This window comes from Anolis sagrei, chromosome 2 (assembly GCF_037176765.1).
Source record: "Anolis sagrei isolate rAnoSag1 chromosome 2, rAnoSag1.mat, whole genome shotgun sequence".
Lineage (NCBI taxonomy): Eukaryota > Metazoa > Chordata > Lepidosauria > Squamata > Dactyloidae > Anolis > Anolis sagrei.
The window spans coordinates 111536809-111554421 of record NC_090022.1 but is presented as its reverse complement, the minus strand read 5'-3'; the positions used below and the strand labels follow the sequence as shown (position 1 = coordinate 111554421).

General features: G+C 39.4%; 1 protein-coding gene across 5 annotated transcripts in view; it reads right to left on the bottom strand.

Moving 5' to 3' along the window:
- Window positions 1-1522: 1522 nt before the first annotated feature.
- The window catches only part of PWWP2A (PWWP domain containing 2A), a 37111-nt gene continuing 21020 nt past the window's right edge, over window positions 1523-17613 (bottom strand). For 2 of the 5 annotated variants that reach the window (XM_060764944.2, XM_060764949.2), the window contains exon 2: window positions 14389-17237. In XM_060764944.2, coding sequence (XP_060620927.2) covers window positions 15548-17237 — 1690 coding nt within the window. In that variant the 3' untranslated portion in view covers window positions 14389-15547. Of the gene's footprint in view, window positions 3981-9022; window positions 9190-14388; window positions 17238-17613 lie in introns of those variants that run through there. The other 3 variants (XM_060764948.2, XM_060764945.2, XM_060764946.2) reach the window with 3 other exon arrangements.

Sequence of the window (17613 nt, the reverse complement as noted above, 5' to 3'; positions counted from 1 at the left end):
TTTTCAGGGGTCTATAAAATGATATAAATGAGTAGTTAATTCTAAAACAACATTGATTCGAATTGTTCTGGTGTAGCAGAACCTGAAATTACACCCCTTAGCATTATTTTGAGTGCAGTCAATCAATGAGCAAATTATCGCAACATAAACAAATACATTACAACATATATTTTAATATATTTACCTTCCTTATAGGATATAGGTACACTAGCACAGGAATGGGCAAGTGTAGTCTGGAGATCACATATATCCCCTAAGAATTTACATAATAATCTTGGGTTTAAAAACCCTTTTGTGAGGGTGACGATCTTTGTTCTTTTTTTGCCCCTTTGAATCATTTAAGGCAACAGCAAGAAGTGACTACTGCATCACTGCCTATTGTAAAAATTGTAGAAATGTCTGCTATGCTCACTAAAGGATGTTCATTGACATTTTGAGGCATTTTTGGGTGAAGCAGAGAAAGGATGTGGGTGCTTTGGGCAATGGGTTTTTATGTCCACGTAGCCTCCCATAGTTGCTCTCCTTTGTGCTAGCAGGTATTATTAGCCCTGACCTGATTCCATCACCATCTGCAGGGCCACAGTTTCTCTATCCCTACTATATTATTTAGGTAATAGGATCGGAAACTGCAGGATGATGTACCCACACTGTTCTCATCTAATCAAGTCCAGACACTTTGATCTCACAGAGTCCATTTCAATAAGGCTCTTAAGCTGGCTGTCCTGAGAGGAAGCTAAACATTCAGTTCTCCATCATGTAAACATTGATTTTTGGTATCCTTGAACGTTGTTAATGAAATGGCAGGCTATCGTGTTGTATCATAGTGGGAACAAAATGCTTGTAGCCTGAATCAGTGAGCAGTATTATGAAGCCCCAAACTGCTGAAGTGAAAGGGAATTATTTTCTCGTGATCTTTCAAAGACAAAATCAATACCAAATGTGTTGGTTGAAGAGAGGACATTTGCCACCCACTCAGGAGCCCTTCTGCTTATGCCAGTAGTTGCAGGAAGTCTTGAAGAGCTGCACCATTGGCAACTGATGCTGTTGCAATACTATGCTTGTCCACTCAGTGGTCCCTTTTGTGTCATGGAGGTTAGGTAAAGGTAAGGTTTCTCCCTGACATTAAGTCCAGTCATGTCCAACTCGGAGGGTTGGTGCTCATCTCCATTTCTAAGCCAAAGAGCCGTCATTGTCCGTAGACACCTCCAAGGTCATGTGGCCAGTATGACTGCAAGGAGCGCTGTTACCTTCCCGCCAGAGCGGTACCTATTGATCTACTCACTTTTGCATATTTTCAAACTGCTAGGTTGACAGAAGCTAGGGCTGACAGCGGAAGCTCATGCTGCCCCCAGATTCTAACCTGCAACCTTTCAGTCAACAAATTTAGTAGCTCAGTGGTTTAATCCACTGTACCACTGGGAGCTCCCAATATTGGAGGTTATTCCCAGGCAAATTTTGTTCCTAGGCAAATTTTGCTGTGAAAGAACCAGATTAAGAAAACACAAAAAGACTGCTTGGTATATAACTTTTTAAAAGTGCAGAGAAAAAAAATCAAGGCTTTATTATTTGAATAGATGGCATACAACATTCTTGAACATTTAATTCCAAGCAAACTGTAAAGGTTGAATCATTTCTCCTTATTCAAGTCTACCAAATGAAAGCGGCCTAGTGACACAGTATACAGACATAAAAGGTAGCATGGAGCAAAGCTTAAATATTAAGCAATGAAAGCAAAAAAAGGTGAAAAGCAACACATTACTTCTACCACTAAAATTCCCTGACAATATTTCAAAGTGAACAACAAGGCGATTGCATTTTCTCAATTCTTCATGAGCAAGTATGAATTAGTCACCAATCTGTCCCGTCCCCCCCCCCCCACAAACCTACCCTCCCTTTTCCACCCATAAGATAAAAACCTGTAACTCTTCCATCTCATACTATCTTAGAGATGCAAAATGGGCAGTGTTGGTGCTCAAGAAAAAGGAATTAGGAAACTGGCTAAGAGTTGGATGTAGTCGATGTAGGCACTACCGGCTCTCCGCTATCCAGATAAGTACCCTTGTTTTTGTAGCCTGACAGTTTTCCTGAGTAGAAGCTATCACTTTGTGCCACAGTTACTTCCAAAATATGCGTCTTCTCCTGTGAAGAGACACTCCTTTTTAGATATAGGATGGTCTAAAGCAGAATTTTGTCTCTACAGGCAAACTAAACAGTGCCCATTCACTGCTGTATCTTTTGTCCTCTTTCCCCAATTGATTTCTAATCTGACTCTGTGACAACTTGTGGGGAAAAATAAATGTTCTCTCTCCTTTGCTTTGACTGCAGTAGAAATACTGCAAAGAAGTTGTTTGTCATCCTTTTAAAAGTCATCTATGGTTTCTTATGAAAAGTGGCACAGTTGAACTTACTATTGTATTAAATCATTTTGAAGGCAGGTATTTTTTTTAAAAGTTAAGTGGTCTTTTTATAAATATTTTTTTTACACATTTTCACAGACTCTTACGAAATCTTTAATATAGAACTGTATTGTAATATATTCATAATATATACTTCCTGGGTTTAGAATGCTATTTAAAAATATACATCTGTTGCCAAATAAAGCCAAGGGAAACTCCTGATTGCAACAATATCCATCGAAATTACAAAGCCTACACTTCAATTTGTAGTTGCCTGGTACAGGTAACTTTGGGAAACAGACCTTTTCTGTTAACCTGGTAACAGGTATCCTAATGCCGTGCAAGACTGACCAGTCTGTGCTTAGAAGGCATCATTGTATTTTCATGGTATCTTGATATTTGCATCCATCTTTGGATTGTGCATTCATTTTGACATATCACCCTGTCCTATCTACCTGGTGAATCCTGCTCTGCTGTTGAGAAAATTAAATGCAAATTAGGAAAGTGTGCCTACCTTGAAATTAAGATTAGAAGACTATTGACAGTGGGTGCTAAATCCTGAAGGTCAGGTATACCCTTGAAATGCAGAACCATTTCACAGATAAATACTAAAGTCCAAAAGATCGGATACTTCTTTGATGGGAAATGAGGGCTTTGGGTCAATGTAAACCATCTTAACATTGGAAATACTGGACTAAAATCACGCCAAGCTGAAACTGATTGTAAGTACGTCCTGGTGGAACAGGTTAATTATGACAAAGTCATGACAATGTAATGTGCAATATCACTGTGCTTGAAAGAGAATGTCATGACTTTAGATATCTGCTAGAACCCAATTTTAGAAAACCCTGCTTTTGACAGTCGATATTGTTATTCACAAGCAAATACAATTCATGTGCATTCCAGACTCTTCCACTATATTTTTACAAAATATTCTATATTCTTGCTCTCAAAGAAACAGTCTTCACATGGGAGGATCTTTGCTTTATAGCCACGTAAAGTTATATAGAATTCACTATTGCCACCATCTCTGTGGAAACCTTGGTCTCCAAACATGCCTGTCAGTCCTTGTCACCACAGCTGCATTTGGAAATGTTTCCAGTAAGAAGGTTACAGCTCTGCTAACACCTATAGACTAAATTTGTTAAGATGTAAAACACAACCTATGCTAAGAACAAAAGTAAATGTTCAGAAGTTTACAGCCAACTTTCCAGGTGTCTTGACTCCATCCTATTTACGCAATCACATTTGAAGAGTACGAATACAGTTTGTGAGTCTTCATACTAGTAATTCAAGTGGTTCCTTGCATGTTCATTTTTCAACAGGCTCCTTGGCTCATGCCTTATTTATTGCAAAAAAAAAAAGTTTATAAAATATGTTCTGACATCTCAGCTTCCAAAGTGAATTTACAATAGGTATACACGTCCTGGAAAAGGGCTGGGTTTATTTTGAAAAGGTCCTCCTAGTGTACACCATGACCTACATTTGAGAGGAAAGCAGAGTTCCATGTCACTTCTGGTGAGCAGATCCTTTTCATGCCAGTGTCGAGAATTTCAAATACAGCAGCTAACTAATGTCTCTGAGCTGGAAAGAAGAGAAAAAAAGAAATATGAGTTAGGAGTACAAACTTATTGTACTTTTGTATTTTCATATCAGGAAAATTAATATTTTTATAAGGTACATACTTCTTTTTTCCACTGAAGTAACTGGAGAGGTCTTTTACCAGGACCTTACAAATAAATGTGATCATTAACAAACAAGAGTGCCCTCAGCAGCACATTCCTCCCCTTTAAAATGTTGTCATCCTTCAACTATACTGCAAGGATACTCAGTAAAATCCCCATATTTCAAATAATGTCTTGGCAAAGATCATCTCATAAGTTCATAGTACAAGTTTTATTTGAATCAGGAACTTCTAATTTATAGCTTGGACTCACTAACCAACTGCTTACAATTAGTGCCTATTTTTTTATATATATAAGTGTCTGTACTACCACAACTTATTCGTTTAGCTCAAAAAACTACACTTTAAAAGTATGTATAAAAGATACCAAACTCATCCCAGAAATATTTACATAAACAGTACACTGGAGTGTTCGGTTGGAGTTGCAGATTTTGACCAGTTATATAATTGCTAATATTTTCATACAATTGTGCTAACTGGATACATTGCCAAATTGTCAAATTTAATTTATATGTAAATCAAAAGTTGCCAAGGAAATACAACAGTCAACCTCAAAAGAGGAAACATATCTATAGAGAGAGTAATCAAAACAAGGAAACTGGTAGAAATGGAGTTAAGACAGCCATATCCTCCAGAAAGTTTGGGGATCACGCAAGCTCAGCTAGAAAAGAAGCCGAGGGCCACAAAAGGTATCACACTGTCCACAAGTTTACCAACTTGATTAAGAAGCAATGTCAAGATAACCTTTATGAGGAAGTGGTAAATGAGAAGAAAAAAGGGAGGCCTGGATGCTCGCACAAAAGAAATGCAAACCAATATTAAAGCACAGTGTGAGCAACTGGACTGGGATCAGGGTCCAGTTTTACCCTTTCTGGGCCACATGGGCATGCTTCTGGCAACCTGGAAGTAGTGTGCCATCACTTCTAAGTTTTGCCTTTGGCCTATTTTTGGTAGCATATAAAGTGAAACTAGCAACACCACTACAATTAAGGAGTTCTGTGCCTTTTGGCAGTAAAATAAATTAGTCTAGTGGTTTGGGAAGGCCACAAGAAGGGGTGCACGTGATCCACAGGTATCACCTTTCCCATTTCCTTGCTAAAGGGTTGTTATTGTGTGCCTTCATGTGGATTCTGACATGGTGGCCCTAAAGTTGAATATGCAATGACCCAGGACTCTTTACGACAACTGCTATGTCTCTGTGTGATAGGTGATGTTATTTTATGTGACGTGTTTAATAATGTTTAATGTTTTATTAGGGGAGGGGGTCAATTTTAATGGTTTATACTGTTTAATCGATGGCATTGAATTGTTGCCAACATTGTGAACTGCCCTGAGTCCCCTTCGGGGTTGAGAAGGGCGGTATACAAAGATCGCAAATAATAAATAAATAAATAAAGTGAGCCAAATTTTCTGGGACTGAGAGTGCGTAACTTCCTGAGGATCGCCCAATGGGTCTTCTGGGCCAAGCAGAGATTCAATTCCTGGTTTCCTATCATAGCACAACGCTCAAATCACAACACCACACAAATGATGCCCTTTACCCCACCCCCCATTTTGAGAAATGTAGCACTTGATCATTAAAAGAATTATTTAAAGACATTAGAAGCTAGAAACTAGCTACTATTGGAAGACAAAATAATACAAAAGTTGAGTGGTTTTTTCCCCATTTGGCTTCACTGGAGAAGATGTGGAAAGATACTTCTACAATATATTGAAAGAAATCTGAAAAGATGAGGCAAAAGAGTAGTGACAAAAAGGACAAGTTCCAGGCCTGAAACTATTTGCTCCACATGGCATCCATTTGAAAGATCTTAAAGAACTCCAATATGAAATGGCTGATCTGACAAAATACACAGTGTGTCCCTTGGTTCAGCATCTGTACCAGAGAACTGGAGAGTGGCCAATACACTGCCACTGAAACGAAAAAAGGGAATGGAATAAAGAAAAAGGACAGGCTGGTGGTTAGTTTAATATCTCTTTTGGGAAAATTATGGAGTATATTACTAATAGAATTATGAAGCCTATAGGGCCGTTTGGAAGATTAATGCTGGAACAGTGTCTGTGTAATGTGTTAGGCATGCATATGCTTTTTTAAAAACATTGCAATGCCCAGTTATTACCTTTTACTAGGCAGGGGGAACAACTATGTGGGAGAGAGAAAAAGAATGAGGTTTCAGGAGAACTAGAATTGTTCCAGATTCAAGACATACTAAAATAAATACTACACAAAAGACAGACAGAATTCACTACAACAAGAGACAATAATGGCCACCAACTTGAATGGCCTATAAAAGGGTAAGACAGGCTCATTCAAGGGAAGGTTACTGGTAGCTACTAGTCATAATGTACCAGAGACATCAAGCTTTTGAATGGAAGCTGCTGGGGTGGGACAGAAGAAAAAGGTGCTGGTATCACATTCATGGTCTGCTTGTTGGCTCCCAATCGGCATCTGTTTGGCAGGATCAGAATGCTGGACTAAAAAGGCTTTTTGTCTGATTCAGCCCAGCTCTTAACATTCCTGCGAACAGACGTATTTTCCACAGTGTTTGGAGTATAGCAATAATTTAGAACCCAATAAAGATAAAGCTTCCCAAAGTTCAGTTTGTTACCAAAAAACTGCAAGAACTAAAGGAGCCCAATTCCCTGCTTGAAAGGGTTTTAAAAACACAGAGCCACTGTCAACGGTGCCACAGGTAGTGACCAGAGCTCATGGCTTCAGATGTAAACAGAAACCAAAGAAAAGCAAGTGGAGTGCAAGATCACACAAAATAATGAAGTGAAAATACAGTGCTTTGGGGAAATGTGCACAAATAACAGAGAGGGAGGCCCTCATAATAAACTCTTGCAATTAACCCATCTCTAGGGAAAGGTTTTGCACAAGTTATGTTTCACAGAACTCCATACTTGGCCAATGAGTGTCCTCACAATTGTGGGACCAAAACGTAGCTGTTATAAGACAGAAAAGCACATCCATTTGAGAGACATCTCTCCTAAATTCTGCTGATTCCTACCTCTTGATGTGGCCAATCCCCCCATCACACACACACACCTCACTGCTTACTCCCTTGTGCTCTACTTATGCCACACACTCCTGGAGTAGACTTGGAGGGGGGAGGGCAGCCAACTTTGGGAGCAGCCCTGCACCTCTTTGGCTCCAATCCTGTATACCAAAGAGTTCACAGGAGACTTACATTTATTCCAACATCAGCATTTGATAGGACAACACTATCTGTTTCTAGGTTTACCTGAGCATGGAATGCTATCATGACATTCCTGTGACATTGGCATATTCCCAGTGCTGAGCACATTTTTGCTGTCACACAGGCCTTGTGATAGGGCCAGCAGTAGTCCTGGGACAGATCTCATGATCCCTGACTTTGAGACATGCAGCACACAGCAGCAAGATCTCATAACCTTCTACATTCACAGTGAGCCACAGGCTACTAAGTACCAAGCTAAAAGACCAGTTGACTGCGGGAGGAGAACCCTCACATTTTAAGAGGGAAACTGCTGAGAGTCTTATCTTGGGAGAGCAGGCTGTGCAAAGAACTATTTAATATGTTATGACCAAGAGCAAAAAAACATCTTCTAGTAATCCTATCACAAGTTGACAGTACAATGCCATCTCATGCTGATCAACAGGAGAGAGATAGCTTTCTACCTTGCTCCCCATTACTTCTAGGTCCAGTTTTGTTTTTTCGTGTCAGGAAAGACTTGAGAAACTGCAAGTCACTTCTGGTGTGAGAGAATTGGCTGTCTGCAAGCATGTTGTCCAGGATGTTTTGATGTTTTACCATCCTTGTGGGAGGCTTCTCTCATGTTCCTGTATGGGGAGCTGGAGCTGACAGAGGGAGCTCAACCCGCTCTCCCCAGATTCGAACCACTGACCTGTTGGTCAGCAATCCTGCTGGCACAAGGGTTTAACCCATTGTGTCACCGGGGGCTCGAGTGACTGCTATATGTTTTAATCATTTGGAAACACAAGCCACCATGAATGGAAAGCACATGGCATCACAAATTTCATGCCTTCAAATGAGCTCAAGGCAGGAAGTGAGAAAATGACGTGACTCTAGACCAGAGCCCACTCAGTTATGCTAGTTAGAGTGGCAGAACTATTTTTTCTGACATTGTGAAAGGTTGTGTTAGGCTGCATGACTGCAGCCAAACCGTGCTTGTCCAACTCCAGCTCCTGGCGGCCTTATGTCACCACTGTCCAGTTGGCCCTATTCATCTCCAAGGTTGGCATAAGAAGTGGCAGAACTTTATTCTCAACAAGCTGCAAACAGGATCTGAGTCTCTGAATCACAATACAGCCCATTGGAAGACATGCCTCTATGGCAAAAACAAAACAAAACAAAATGCTAAGAAGGCCTGGAATTCAACAGAATGGCCTCCGCAACAAAAAGTAATGAAATGACAGCGTGGAGGATTTCCCTCTTGAGTCAGTTCAAATTTCTGTCTAGAAATGAGTAAAGGAGTCATTTCTGAAAGATGCTAACAAGTCCTTCTATGCCTTTTAACACATATCTTCCAACTTCTGATTTTAGTTTGATTCATAGATTTCCACCACATCTTTTTTTAGAAGAGGGTATTTACTTTTTCTTCTTTTCTTTTAAAAATCGTATCTTTAATATAAGGTTCATCCGATTACTGTTTTCACTTCAAAGAAGTCTAGTAAAATCAGACTGGATTCTGATTTTACTGTTGAGGTGCTAATGATTGTTATACTGATGTTTAATGATTTATGTTACAATTGTTTTTAATTGCCCTATACTTGTCTCGTGATGTTTTGTATCAATGTTGTTTACCACTTTGAGTCGCCTGAGGGCTGAGAAAAGCAGTATATAAATAAAGTAAGTAAGTAAGTAAGTAAGTAAATAGTAGGCATCGTAGGCTCCTCTGATTCAAACTAATTGTAATGAGAGTCCTCATATTGTCTTTGGGAATATTTTTTAAAGCAAGAGGGACCAAAATGTTGATTTCAATGCAGTTTGTAGACAAGGAGTGGGTAACTTTGGAGAGATGTATGTTTTGGCAAATGATAAAAGAGATTATGGAACTTGCATTTAAAAGAATCTGATTGGCCAAAGAATTCGAACCTGAGCCGATCTGAAAGAAAGAAAAGGACACATGTTTCAAGCAGCAATACTGAAAGTAGGTCTCACTAAATTCAGTTACACTCATTTTTGTAGAAATGCAGATTGTTGTATTATCAGCATCTTCAGTTTAATGACTTAAAGTCACTGAATGCAAATCTTATACAGGTTTAGTCAAAAGCAAGTGCTTAATGCTAGGAAAATGTGCACAGGACTACAGTTTAAGGGGGCCATTTATAAACTTGCTCGCAAAAGCAATTTACAATAAAGAAACACCAAAGCAATCATTTGCCCCCCTCCTTTCAGCCTCTCTTCTCATGACACAGTGTAGTCTCATTAAGGTTGTGCTAAAAAGCAACAGAAGAATATCATTTTAGATAAAAAGCCCCTGAGCTGGAGTATTTGCTGTGTGCTTTTAAGTTAAACTAATTAGAAATGAAATACGTATTTCTTTTTGGCTGAAAAGTAGGTTGTGTTTGCACATAAATTTAGGCCAGGTTTGGGTTTTGGAAAGTGGGATTGACTGCAGAGAGGAAGACCAAGTTATCCATATTGTACCTGTCCTGCTTGCTCAGGCCATTTAAAGCAGCTGGGATGTAACTTGTCTGGGGAAGATTTAAGAAATGGTCTAGGGAAGATTTAGCATCGTCCTTTCAAGGCAATATAAACCTAATCCTGACTGGCTACTGTTGACAAATCATGGATAATGTCCATCAAATCTGCCACAGCTCAAGACACAAAAGGATAGACCTAAACCTGGCAAGACCCAGGAAATATGAATCGCAATTAAAACCTATGAAGACCAATGTGATGGATTTGTATTGCATTGCTTTCAGAGATTCTTAGTTATAACTACTGCTGACCTACTCAGCCTATCAATTTGTTGCACAGTGGTTAACTGAATGCAGCCAAATCCTCATGCCTTCTTCCTCACCCACTGCCATTCTGAGGCATATTTTGTTTGCTACTGAAAACGGCCACGATCGGTAGCCACAGTCTTTCTTCTCCAAGGATCTATCTAATCCCCTTTTGGAGCAATGCAAGTTGGTATAAACATGCTTTGCAGAAACAAATTCAAGTTTTTCTATGTTTTCTATTAAGGAATACACCCTTTTATATGTCCCAAATCTCCTTTAGTTTGGTTTCATTGGATGGCTCTTAATTCTTGCACCATGTTGGACATGGATGTGATCCAATCTACTGCTACATCTTCCCATGTTTGCCTTCTCTCAAAATAAGTGACTATATTGGATCTCTCTCTCTCTTCGAGCATAAAATATATCTCATTGTATAGACCAGTCTTTCTCAAACTCTGATCCTCCAGATATTTTTTACTTCCAACTCCCACAATTCCTAACAGCTGGTTTCCTCTCTTTCAATTATCCAAGAATATATTTTGTATAGTGTCTAGTTAACCTAGAATGTAAACTCAGTTTTGTTTGCTACTGTATTTCATTTATCTGTAATATATTACTTCTTTTTAACTGACTTATAAGACCAAAATAGTCAAGATTTCTCATATATAAACAAATGAAACGATGCACTATTTAAAACGGTCTCTTTGTGTGCTGCTGACTTTTCTTAAGCATTTATTTGTTCCATTACCAAGCTGTGGCAGACTTTGTCTACAGAACAGATTAACTCATGCTAAAGAGGATGCTGAAATAATCACGCTAGTTGATCCTTGCTAAACATATACATGTATTCGAAAATCACTTCTTTTTGTTATCCCCCAGTTTGTTCTGAATCTTTTCATTGGTTACATTTTACAACAGTTATGAAGGCTGAATAATATAGCTGTACATAGTAAAAGGTAAAGGTTTCCCCCTGACATTAAGTCCAGTTGTGTCTGACTCTGGGGGTTGGTGCTCATCTCCATTTCTAAGCCGAAGAGTTGGTGCTGTCCATAGACACCTCCAAGGTAATGTGGCTGGAATGACTGCATGGAGCACTGTTACCTTCCTGTCAGAGTGGTACCTATTGATCTAATCACATTTGCATGTTTTCGAACTGCTAGGTTGGCTGAAGCTGGGGCTAACGGCGGGAGCTCACGCTGCTCCCCAGATTCGAACCTCCGACCTTACGGTCAACAAGTTCAGCAGCTCAGCACTTTAACCCACTGCGCCACCAGAGGCTCCTCAACTGTACACAACCATCTGGTAATATTAACACTGGATTTGAGCAATGCTGAAAAAAGTTATATTAGATGAAGTTGACTAATAATTAGAACTGCAGACTGAAGTTAATCAAATGCGTTCCACCCTTTTCTCCAGTCATTAAATCTAAACCTTGTGTAGCAACACCTTCAATATCAACTTCTAGCTCATAAAAGCTTATCATATTTACTGGGGCTTTAAGACTATTTATTATTGTTTTCTGCAACAACCAAGATGACTATGTCTAGTAGTTTTAATACATGTTACAAGACATTATAATGTCTTACAAGACGTTATCCTATCTGAGAAGGGTTTGCAGACTCTATTGAGATCGTCTTAGCTGCAATGGGTATGTCCACAGAAAATGTTCTTCTCCCTTCAGAACTACTGCGGTTATTTGTAACTTCAGAAAGGTGCAAAATTAATTTTTAAAAAAACCTCACACAGTGATTGGTTATCTTGGATTTGGTGCTTAGGCCTACTTGGGTTCCAAATCTCCAATCCTATAGGGCAGGCCTGCCCCACCTGTGGCCCTCCAAGTGTTTTGGACTCCTGGCCATTCCTGAATTCCTGGCCATTGGACAAGCTGGATAGGGCTTCTGGGAGTTGGGAGTCCCCAAAATTTGGAGGACCACAGGTGGTACAGGTCTGTCATAAGTTCTGGGTATCTGAGTCCCGCTAAAATGTGAGCACACAACTTGTATTTGATTGTCATTATAGGGTTCCAACAAATAAAGAAACTCGCTAAGGTTTCAAGGTGGTGTAAGGACTTCATTAGCTGTCAATGGCTTGCAGTTGATTTGCCTACAGGATTAAGCAATTCATTCTCTCACTAATTTCATTCTGCTGCTCAATAAACTATTGTCCTGTTTTACTTTTGGTTGTGGTTATCAAGGGGGAACATGAAAAAATCTGGGCTGTTTATGTAAAAAACAGAGTACACAAACAGCGAGGCTGCACAGTCATGGTGCAGCCATAGGTAGATTTTTCACCCAATTTGTATATCTTATCCCAACCTCAACCGTTTGCCTACAGCTTTTGTAGTCTCTCTATGTGCATCTTGAAATTCTTTCACATCCTCTCCTGCCACGATCCCCATGCCATTCCCTAAAAAACTGTAGGCAAATGAAAACCAGCAACTGCCCTCTCCATGAACAGAGTTCAAATATTTTCCACCCTCACATTATGGATCTCAAATGCAAGCCAGTATTTGTTTTGTACTTTGGAATTTCTTCTTGAAGAGTGGCTTCCACCTAGAAGCCTGGAAAGTGTCACAATGATCCTGGCGTAAATCTTCACTGTAAACTTTTTGATATCCATTACAAGTTGCATGGCAGGTATCAAGATTTGCGAAATGACCTTGGCATGAATCTCTTGATTAATCCTCAATCAGAGTCTACCCACTGAATCAATGGAATTCAACAATTAATGTACTGGGTCTACTCCAGTTGGGACTAATCAATAGGATTCAGGTCATTATGTCATCACTGGTGGCACCAAAATGTTACTAAAAATTCCAAAATTAAAACAGATCAAAACAAATAAGCATTTCCCAAAAGGGTCCCAAACCAAGAGATTAAGTTTGAGAGAAGCATGAAATTGACAGTGAGTGTAATTTCTCCTCCTTCCTACAAGACAAGTGTATAATATGCCAGAATTCAACCTATAAGCAGAGTGCAGGATTTAATTGACCTAAGGAACTGGTCCGATTTATTATCATCGTTTTTTCACTAAAAGAAGCCTTCTATACCAAATTATAGTCTCAGTACTACTTTAGTGTAAAAAGGCTGCAACAAATCAAAATATACAATTCTTGAGGATTTGTATAATCAAGTACTAAGCTTATTTTTTAAAAATTCCTTGCTCCCCCGTGAGGGCTCATCATCCATAATAAAGTCAGAATGTACCCCCCCCCCCCGCACTACCCATTTCACAATGTGTGTTCAATTGCCCTAAATGGAACTACCTTTTAAAAACTGCAGCAAACACTAAAACCTATCTGCTACATTGTGCATTTTAAAAACCCCCCAAAAATGCTGAACACACCCTACCTTAAAAATATGATTCACTACATTTTTCTTCATTTACGTACTGCATTTGTTTCTGTTTGCAGGAAAGAGAATACATAGTACAGGAGCAAACCAGGGTTGCATGCTATCAATTTTGTGTGTTTTCTAATTTCAAAAAGCATTGACTGAATGCAAGTTTAAATGAGATTTGCAAGTTTGTGAAGCACTATCACAAAGAAGTCTTGAAGAGTAGAAAAACTAGTTGGAACAGGTTTTGAAAGTATGTGCTCACTATATCCAAGAACCAGACTAAAATTTGAGAACTAAATCCAATTTAATGCAGAACGAGTAAAATGAATGTGACATTACTCTCAACTAATGAATTTCATTGATTTCAATGGGCAGTACTAACACTGGATATTTAGCTTTTAATGTTTTAGAATAAAATGAATCACACATTTGAATATTATTGAAAAAAACATACCTTAGTATTAAACTGTTAAGAGCCCTTGAATTTAAAATAAAACAAATTTGAGTTTAGATCAGTTTTAGGTATTTTTTCTTCCTTTTTCTTTTCTTTTCTCCCTAATTCTTACTCATAAAACTGTAATGTATATTTTGGGGGGTGGGAACAGGCACTTTTTACATCAGTATAAAGTGAGAGCATATACAAAATAAAAAGTTCATTACATAATCTCTGATCTGCGTGAACCAACTGCATTAAAATGCCTAGCACAAGGGAGGAAACAGGCAGACTATCTAACAGCAAGGTGGGATTTAGATAACATCACACATTGGGAAAAAATTCTCCTCATGAAAGTGTGTTTTTGTAGAACACAAACAATTACTTATTGAGTTGAATTTATATAAAAATTAGAACCTTAAAAAATTTAAGCACCAATAACATTTTATATGTTGTTTGTGAAACTACACTGGACATTACTGAGTGGAGAAACTATACATTTAACTCTCTAAATATTGTGTATACAGAAAACATTCTTGTTTCCTGATTTCTTTCAAAGCTTTTTGAGAAACACACACAAATAATTAGATTTAGTCAATTTTATTTACAATTTTTGTACATTTCAGAGCATTACACAATTACATTTCCATATTTTCTGACCTGCAAACAGATACCTTCAATGGAAATATTTAAAAAAAATATGCAGTTCGGTACATCCAAATGCAACAATTACACATCTGACAGTTCACAAAGTGTAATTTACTAGGACGTATCCTAAGAATTTAAGAACAAGTAGTCAGTGGGAAAAATCTGACTGAATTATTTACAGAACACAAAATCTTTCAAGCGAAACCCACAGGACAATACTGTCCTCGGAGCACCCCACCCACCCTCAGATACGAAGGTATGGTTCACACTTAATGCAGCATTAACAGCCCTTGATCCTAAACATGGAGGGACTATTGAGACCTGCCTGTGAGCAACCGGCGTCCTCTTAACTTGCCAAAACCTGACGTTCCTACTTCTGTCCTTGGGTGCATAGCATAACTGAGTGTTTGGAGAGAGGCAGCCACCAAGACCCATTTACTAATGATTAAACATAGCTCGCTGGTTGCAAATTAAACTGGTTTCTAAAAGGGGCATAAAGTGACCAGTGGGAATGGGAGTATTTTTAGCCACACACTGACTCTTTGGGCCCACTCATGCTCTTAGAATTAGCTGGGGTAAAAAATTCTGTAAAAACAGAAATAAACACTCAAGGCTTCAACAGGAGGCCCAGGGCCCTGCATTCGAGGTGGATCATCTAGGTGCTGTCTACAACTTCTATTTCATGGGTTAACCACCCCTCCCCCCACCCCCTTCCATCTTTCCACACACTGACATGGTATATACAGTGGGTAGAAACTAGTAAAAATTCCCTGCAAATAAACTGCTCTTCAGCTGAGGTTATGGCTCCTTGCATGAGGGGGTGGTCAGAGGAATTTTAACTTTTACAAAAAAAAAAAAATGTCAGAGTCCTTTTGAAAAATACTGAGATCTCATTTTGGGTCAATTCTAATTGCATGTACATTTTGTTAAGTATAACTTTCAGTCAAGACATTGCTACAAATGGAAATTTCAGTATAAAAAAGCAGCCAACTGAGTGCAATTCTTGTATTTAATTGGCCAAGTCCTTCATGGTATTTAACTAGGCTAGACATTTCAAGGAGCCTCCAGATTTCTTGCCTACCTTACTTCTCATGTTCATGTTTCAAACTGTGTCAGCAGGGCCCGAACTTCAGGAGTTAGCTGCTTAGCAGCTTTGGCTGCTTCTGTAATGGCCTTGCGGTAAAGACCTTTTCTCTTCTTATTAAATCGCGACTGAAAGTTTTCTAAAAAAGGGGAGAGCTGTGAAAGAGCAAGGAAAGATGTTGTTGGGGACCCAAACCATGAAATACGAGCTTCCTGTCGGACTAAAAGGCCGTTATCTTTCCGGCTCACAGTTATAGTAAGAATACGGGCTGGCCACCATGGGAAGCCATAGATCTTGGCCCAAACAATGTCTCCTACACATATGGTCCTGCCATCTGGTGTGACACATTTAGAGACATTTTTTGAAAAGACTTTCATTTTCAAGGAATTACTGAGCTTTTTCTCTTCCTTTGAAGAGGACGAGGAGGAGGAGGAAGAGGAAGAAGGTGCATGCATGCTGCCTGGAGGAAAATCAAAACTTTCAGTAGTGCTACACTCAGAGTTGGTGGACTTCAAGTCATCTGTGCTATCACTACTACAAACTGATGCACTGGAAGAGTCAGATTTCGTTTTATTAAGGGTCATGTAAACCGTTATATTGCTTTTGCTGCCTCTCTTGCCCAGGGTTTGCTGTTCATCCTGATCAACAGGTACATGCACTTCACTGGTGTCCTGAACCTCACTGTGGGCCTCTTCGGGGACTTCTGAGGGGCTCTGGTTTTCTGAAGGGGCCTCACCTGCTGAGCGGGTAGAGGAGCAGCGAGACTGGGGCTTAGCTGCCATCTTGCCACTCTGCAACTTCTCAAGCCCCGTCTTGAGAGAAGAGTCGTTTTCTTCATTTCGGTACCTTTGGGGCTTCAGGCGCAATCGGGGGGGCAGGGAACCTGAGCTGGTGTTTTGAAGACGCCGCGTGAAGTGGACCTTTGAATGTGCATTTTTGGAAGTAGAGGTTGCACTCTGTTTCTTTTGTGCCTTCTCTTTGGCTATTTTCAACACTTCTCGAGCTTTTGCATGATCCATGTTTTTACTCTGGAGAACCTTTTTAGTGTTTAACTGCGTTTTTGATGTATTTGCTTGAGTGGGGACTTTAACTACTTTGCTTCTGCTGTGGGCAATATTTGCCACTTTGACCACAGAATTCTTTTTCTGGCTTTCATTTTGGCTTTTCCCATCAACTTTATGATCAGTTTTAATTTTTTTATTCACAGTAGTTATGCTTTCGTTTCTTCGCTTTCTACTATCCTCATACCTTGGGGAGTCACTTACATTGCTGCCCTTCTTAATTTCCTTTTTTTCTGCAACAATGCTGTTTTTACATTTGTCACACAAGACCTGTCTGGGTCGTAGCTTGATAGCATTCATAATAGAAGTGGGTTCCTCCCTGTACATTTTCCGCTTGGGTCGTTTAATTTTCCGAGGCGGAGGTTGAGGTATTGACTGGTTATATGTGTCCCTGATAAACAAAGGAGGAGGATACGGCGCTCCTTCATGGAAGAGGGGAGGTGGCTTGGAAGTCCATAGGCTTTTAGCCAAGCTGGGTTCTGATGGCTGCGTGGGAGAAGAGTCCGTGACAACACCATTGGCTTCACACTTCACCGGCATCTCGTCTTGGAATGGTTTACTCTGAAGCTGCATCGCTTCAGGTTTATCCTTGTACTCCCTTTTGGGAAATATGGTCACAGGGATTCCATGGGGTCCAAACCTTAACGAGAAAGAAACATAAAACATAATTAACAGCCGATCTCCACACCATTCATCTTTTAAGTACTCTACAAAAGGACATGTACGACTATCACAATATTATACAGCCTAGTTCATGAAAGGCTTTTATTTCAGGATACAAGTATCTTGTACCAACTTAGGAATCTATACTCTTGATCAGAAAGTTCCCTAAATATTTGGGGGAAGTTCTACTCTCTTGTGTGCTGTCTTTTTTGCTAGCAGGAAAAAAAGTAAAGCAACGTAGGGCCTAAATATCTTAAAGGCACCAGATTTTGTCTGACCTTATAACTAAGCAAGGCAAACTTAGAGAACATAGACAAAAATACAATGCTTTAAGGTGTATTTCACAGGCGCAA